This window comes from Octopus bimaculoides, chromosome 25, assembly GCF_001194135.2.
Source record: "Octopus bimaculoides isolate UCB-OBI-ISO-001 chromosome 25, ASM119413v2, whole genome shotgun sequence".
NCBI lineage: Eukaryota > Metazoa > Mollusca > Cephalopoda > Octopoda > Octopodidae > Octopus > Octopus bimaculoides.
The window spans coordinates 29226028-29232965 of record NC_069005.1 but is presented as its reverse complement, the minus strand read 5'-3'; the positions used below and the strand labels follow the sequence as shown (position 1 = coordinate 29232965).

General features: G+C 39.9%; 1 protein-coding gene across 1 annotated transcript in view; it reads right to left on the bottom strand.

The window, feature by feature from the left end:
• Positions 1–232: 232 nt before the first annotated feature.
• The window catches only part of LOC106871680 (ankyrin repeat and protein kinase domain-containing protein 1), a 17094-nt gene continuing 10388 nt past the window's right edge, over positions 233–6938 (bottom strand). Inside the window, exons 6-8 of the mRNA XM_052976649.1 lie at positions 5468–5609; positions 3665–3829; positions 233–390 (exon numbers count right to left, since the gene is read on the bottom strand). Coding sequence (XP_052832609.1) covers positions 233–390; positions 3665–3829; positions 5468–5609 — 465 coding nt within the window. The remainder of the gene's footprint in view (positions 391–3664; positions 3830–5467; positions 5610–6938) is intronic.

Sequence of the window (6938 nt, the reverse complement as noted above, 5' to 3'; positions counted from 1 at the left end):
GAACCCATAAAAATTTCATTAAATCCTACAAAGATCCAGCAAATGTGTGTGCGTGTGTGTGTGTGTGTGTGTGTGTAAATAGGTGTATGTATGTATACAGAGAGAAAGAGAGAGAGAGAGGCACAGAAAGATAAAGAGAGAGAACTTGATTATTTCTATTCCCTTAAGCCCTAGTAATATTCCCTACCGATGACAGGTGACATATTTAATAAAAGGTTAACTAATTAAACTTTCATACTAACCCTTTAGGTAGTGGCAAGGGTAAACTTAGCCTGTGCCTCTGGATCTGTTGTGTGGGAAACAGGTTTTCTGAGGAATCCCCTGAAAGACGACGAGAGTCACCTTGCTGCGACTCTTTCTCACAAACTGGGCACATAATTTCTTTGTTGACTGAAAACAGAGAGAAAACAGGAATCATGGAAATGAATCAGTTTGTCTACTGATTCTTTTCATGTGGATCTGTGAAATGAACATAATATGGGTTACATATACAGTACACATATTATAAACACACACACACATACATACATGGTGGTTGTCTACTCCTTATGCAGAGTTTTGACCATCTCCTGTACCTACACTTTAGAACCATCATGGCATCTGATGTGGCTTTTTAAACCAGACAATGTTTTGAAAAGACCCACATAGATTGCATATCCGCACACACACACACACACCAGAATTGACACCAGTGTTGGTGCCACATAAAAATCACTGTGACGTGGTTAGCGTTAGAAAGGGTATCCAGCCGTAGAAACCACACCAGAGCAGACAATGGAGACTGGTGAAGACCCTGGCCCTACCAGGTTCCAGTCAAACTGTCCCAGCATGGATAACAGACGTTAAATGATGATGGTGATGATAATGATATAGCCAAATCTCTTTCAAATTGGACATTAGTATCTTGGAATAGGCCACATCAAAGTGTGTTGTTTCATGTATGCTAACCATAGTTGGAAAGAAGTTTGGATTGGTCACTGTTGGAATGTGATATAGGGCTAAAACAGCAACAACAACAACAATGCAAGTTAATGAGTGAACCTCCATGCAGTCTATAAACCTGCTAGAAATGGCAACCAAATGTCAGTTGAATGACTCCATTTTACCGTTTCAAAAATGGAAGGACACACTACAGAGCAATGTAATCTTAGATGTACAAAAAGAAATAAAAAGTGGGGAAGTCATGGCTGGCTACAATGCATTTGGTCATCAGTCTGCTTGATTTGGACTGAGATGAGGCAAGGCAACAATGCTGACGCTGTACAACCACCACAGCCATCAGTGCCGACCACAACACCACCACCACCAAAACCATAACCATGATGATGATGAGGCAAGCTGGCAGAAACGTTAACACGCCGGGCGAAATGCTTAGCGGTATTTCGTCTGTCTTTACGTTCTGAGTTCAAATTCTGCCGAGGTCTACTTTGCCTTTCATCCTTTCGGGGTCGATAAATTAAGTACCAGTTACGCACTGGGGTCGATGTAATCGACTTAATCCCTTTGTCTGTCCTTGTTTGTCCCCTCTATGTTTAGCCCCTTGTGGGCAATAAAGAAATAAGATTACCACCAAAACCACAATGACCACTACCACCAAAACCACTACCACCACCACCAATGATGATGTCAACAACAACAACAAGTGCATAAACACATCTTGTAGGTCTGCCCAAATAGAAGCTGGGACCAGTGTTAGCCCCCAACAATATTCTATACAAAATTCCCAGGCCTTTTAAAGATTGTATTTTTCCTTTTTTGCAAATACTGCAAATAAACATGTTTACTAAAGAATATCGGGTCACTGAGAACCAAAGGTGTGTTAAGAATAATTCCGTTGCCAGGTGTAACACCTAAGTAAAAGTGCGGAGTTTGGCGCTTCATACCGTTATAGCCAAGCAAATACAACATATATGAGCATACACAACACTTGAACCTGTGTATATAAGAGAGTGTTTATACATGCATGGTGGTTGGGTGTATAATTGAAAAATGTATGTAAATATACTTCTGAAATAAACTAGATCGGAAGTTGTCTTTTGCCACATTCTTTCTGTCATTTGACTGCGGTCATGCTGGAGCACCACCTTTAGTCGAGCAAATCGAACCCCCCCAGGACTTATTCTTTGTAAGCCTAGTACTTATTTTTTTCAGTTGCTTTTTGCTGAACCGCTAAGTTATGGGGGAGATAAACCTGTAGCTATGGAGTTGCAAAGTGAGCTTCTTAAACCACACAGCCACACCAGTGTCTGCATGTGTGTGTGTGTGTGTGTGTGTGCGAGAGTGTGAGAATGTGTGGGTGTGTATGTGTGTGTGTATGTGAGTGTCTATGTGTGTGTATATGTGAATATATGAGTATGTGTGAGTGTGCATGTGTGTGTGTGTGAGAGTGTGTATGTATGTGAGTGTGTGTGTGTTTGTGCATATAGGATGTATGTGTGTATGTATGTTGAGGCTTGTAAGTATAGTGTATAAGTGGGGAATATGTGTGAGATTTGCAGGTGTGATATGTGGTGGGTATGAGGGTCTAGTTTGTGAGGGAGGGGGTCTTTTGAAGGTGTTGGTAGATGTAGACAAGGGGTATTTGTGTGAAATTTGTGACATGGGGCAGTATTGTGTTATTAAGGGTGGTATTTGAATGATCGGAATGTGTGTATAAGGTGATGTATGGGAGTCTAATGTCAGTGACGTGTGTGTGTGTGTGTGTGTGTGTGTATGAGGGCTTGTGTGTGAGTGTGAGTAAATGTGTATTTGTGTATATGTATGAAGGTTTGTGAGAATGTGTGTGTGTGTGTGTGTGTGTGTGTGTATCAAGGCTAGTGTGTGTATCAAGGCTAGTGTGTGTTTGTGTTTGTGTGTGTATGAATACTTGCGTGAGTGTTGGTGTCTCTGTGTGTGCCACCCTGCCTCAATACTACTCCCTCCTAAGTTGATGTGGGTCCTGTCTTGCTAGTTGCTTGGGTAAAACCTCACGAGTGACATAGCCATGTGAAGCATATCCATAAAAGTTAGGAAGGACATCCAGCCATAGAAGACATCTCAAAGCTGACATTGGAACCCAAAACACTTCTGTGATGCTTCATTGGATCTTGTCAATCCGTCCAACTCATGCCAATGTAGAAAACAGACAATAGATGATGATGATGGTGGTGGTGGTAGTGGTGGTGATGAAGATGAATTCATACCGTTTTGCAAAAAAAACAAAACAAAATTTTTTGTGATTTAAGGGCGATTTAGCCGTTATTTTTAGCACATCTCATGACCACCTGATACCTTTCTTGTTTCTTTGTCACTGACATGTATTGATGTTTTTCAATATTTTTCTCCCCATAAACACATTTGATGGTCCATTGCTGGGATTTAAGCAAAAAATTTGGACTGTCTATTTCAAACTGATTTTAAAATAGAAATTCCAAAAAGAGTGGAACTTTAAGGATTTAGAGTGGGGTGAGTTTGAAATATTTTTGTTTTCATAATTGTATAAATTCCTGTGTAGAACACAAATTTGCAAAAGTTTTCTGAAAATTCTAAAATATGAGAAAATTATAAGGGGTTGGTATGAAGTATTTAAACCAGAATTCCACCGAAATATCTTTGCCTAGCCTGAAGAATAACAAAAGTAAAACTGGAAACAGAAATCAAAAGACGTGTGTTTATTATAACTTACCAGCTTTCTGCATGATCCCTAAATGTCCAGATCTTTTGGCAAGGTCCATAGGGGTATCATTCATTGTGTTGGTGATTTTTAGGTTTCCTCCATAGTTCAAATAACAGCTGAAGCATTCTGCTTTGCCTCTCTTTGCAGCTAGGTGCCCCACTGTGTTTCCACTCCCTTTTAATTGAACAAAGTGACATTAACACTGGTCAAGTTACTCTTCTGTTTCATGTATTTTAGAACCGATTAAACTTGATGGCGGTCTTAGCTATAACTCTTTCGCATTCAGATTACCCTGTCAAATGTGATGCATATTTATTCACATTGTTTTGAATTAATCATGCTTTATCTTGTAGCTTTGAGATTTCTATGATGTGATTGTTTATGATTTGAATGACATTTTCAGGTAGGTGTGAGAGGCCAGATCTGGCCAGTTTGAACATAAAACAGACAGAATATTTGGGGCTGGATATGGCTGGTTTAAATGCTAAAGGGTTAACTCTAATGTCAGCTAACTTTTCCTCACTATGATGGAGTTTTAACTATAGTTTTAATTGTAATGTGAAATAGCATTAACTAAAATGTGGGAGATATTAGCTGGAATGTGGCAAAATGTTAACTATCATGAGAGTCCTAGCTTCAATGTGAAGGCATATTAGTTATAATAGAATAGTCATCACATGTGTTGCTGAGCCAGACCAAAAATTGGCATGAGTTGGACGGATTGACAAGATCCAATGAAGCATCACAGAAGTGTTTTGGGTTCCATCTCCCTAACAGTTCTTCCAAGCCACTACTGTGGATTAATACATTTTTATCAACCCCTAAAGAATAACAGCCATCACAAGGTCCAGTCCTTGTTATGATGTGATGGCTTGCATGCCTCGATGACCCTGAGAGCTATACCAGTGGAGTGCATGCTTCTAGTAGGGCCTCCTATGCTGGACAATTCAAAGGGTAGAAGCCAAACAAATATGGAGCATCTTGTCCCCGAGATAAAAGGGGGTTTGCATAAGGCTAACACCCATACCACGAAAAAAGGAAAAAGCAAAGTCACAGAAGCATTGATGACAATTCAAAATCTGGAAGAAGAAGGTCATTCCTCAGGAAAACATACAACACATCTTCATCATTTAACGTCTGTTTTCCATGCTGGCATGGGTTGGATGGTTTGATCAGATCTTGTAAGGCCATGGGTTGCACCAGACTTCAGTATATGCTTTGGGCATGGTTTCTACAGATGGATGCCCTTCCTAACACCAACCACTTTACAGAGTGTACTGGTTGCTTTTTATGTGGCACTAGCACCTGTATCTATTCTGCTGTCACAGACAGGTCTTCTTGAGTACAGCAAGGGGCCAGATGTCTCTGTCCTTTGTCAGCAAGGTGTCAGATATCTGCAAAATTTGAAAGGAAGGGAACTAACATCCTGCATTACTCATTAGGACCTGACTTGAAAGCCACAAATGAGACAAGAGAAGGACATCCTGAAAATAGCTGGTGGTGAGATATTAGGTGGGCCTGGAAAAGCAGGGATCCAACTGGAAAGAAGCAGGAAAGACAGCCAAAAGTTGAGAACGGTGGGAAAAAGTTGTCGATGGCCTATGCTCAAGAGAGAGTGTGAGGCTTAATCATGTAGAATAGTAGATAAAGGATGAAAAGTAAAGCTGACTCTGGTGGGATATGAACTCAGATTGTAGAGAGCTGGAACAAATACTATGAAGTATTTTGTCCAATGCTCTAATGATTCTGCCAGTTCACTTTTGTATTAAGAGCAACAGTAAAAAGTAAGAATAAATGCGAAAGACAAATCACCATCTTGAGTATTTGGAGCAGCAGCAGCAGCAGTAGCAGTAGCAGCATTTTTATCAGTAGCAGCATTTTTATCAGCAGCAGCACTAACAGTAGTATGAGTGAGGAGCCAGTGAAGTACATTCGTTGACCCATGGTATCCTGCCTGGGTTTGAAACACAGAAAAAAAGAAGAGAAAGACTGTCATGTAACTAGTATAGGTTACCATTGGTGATGAAATTACCATGATATGAAAAGTTATAAAGAGCGTATGAGCGTGCTCGGGTGAACGGATAGATACTTAACCTTTTGCCTGTCCTGTGTATCATGTGATACACAGGACTTATTTCCCAGTCGTCCATATTATATCATTTATGATACATGTTCCTAATTTTTTTTTTCAACCACCAGAGTGAGTTGAGAACTTATGAAAGGACAGTCTTATTTTATTCAGAACATATGAAAACAAGCATTGATGTTTAGGACAAACTTATGAAAATGACTTGGATAGGCAAAAGATTAATATTCAATATAATTAAGAATTCTTGTGGAGGAATTTCAACCATGTTTCGTGGTCTGCCACCACAACAGCCCCTTTATAGGATCCAGTTAGCTCAAGACATCATCAGGAGGAACCACGTCCTGTTTCTGCCCCTACTCCTCTACCGTTTTGACGTGGCGGGCCCCCCCCCCCTTTCGGAGGTGTCTTCAGCTCTGGGTGCATGTCTTCTTTCTTCTATTCCCTGGCCTCTTCGATGCAGCATCAACGAGTGTCAGCGTCCGACTGATTGTCTTGTCAAATTCCCCTTTTTTATACCTGCTGCTAGGCTCCAGCAGGCTGTCCCAGCAAGTTGTCACGTGACACTGTCTAATTTTCCTGCTGCTAGGGTCCAGTAGGCAGCGGGAATTAACCCTTTACTTATTCTGTGTATGTTACTCAGAATATGTGAAACATGGGATAATGAAAATGTTTGAAAATGGGCATGAATGTTCAGGACAAACTTAATCAAAATGCAAAGAGTTAAGTAAGTGCTCAACAAAAGTGGTGTGCAGAAAATAAAGCAGAAGATAACAAGTCACTATAAAAGCAAAAAACAAACAAACAGTGATTCAACGTTATCACATGCATTGGTCAGTGAGAGAGATGTTATTTTATAAACTAAATTCATGGGTGAGGGTGGAGAAAAAGAGTATCAAATATTAAAAACTGATATTAAACCAGATATCAGCATTTGAAGATATCAAATGATTTGTGAAGGTAATATAAATTATTACTTGATGAAGTGATAAAAATTTATGTTATACAAAAAATAATTGTCCCCTGTCCTTCACAGAAGCAGTTTGGTACGAGTTTCGAATCCAGATTCTTGTTTTGTGTTTTTATAGGGTTGACTTGGACGCACAGACACATACGCACACACAAAAAAAAAAATACTTATGCCCAACAGGATCACATAAAGTGCCAAAATCTTGATACTGCCATCACAAAAGAATG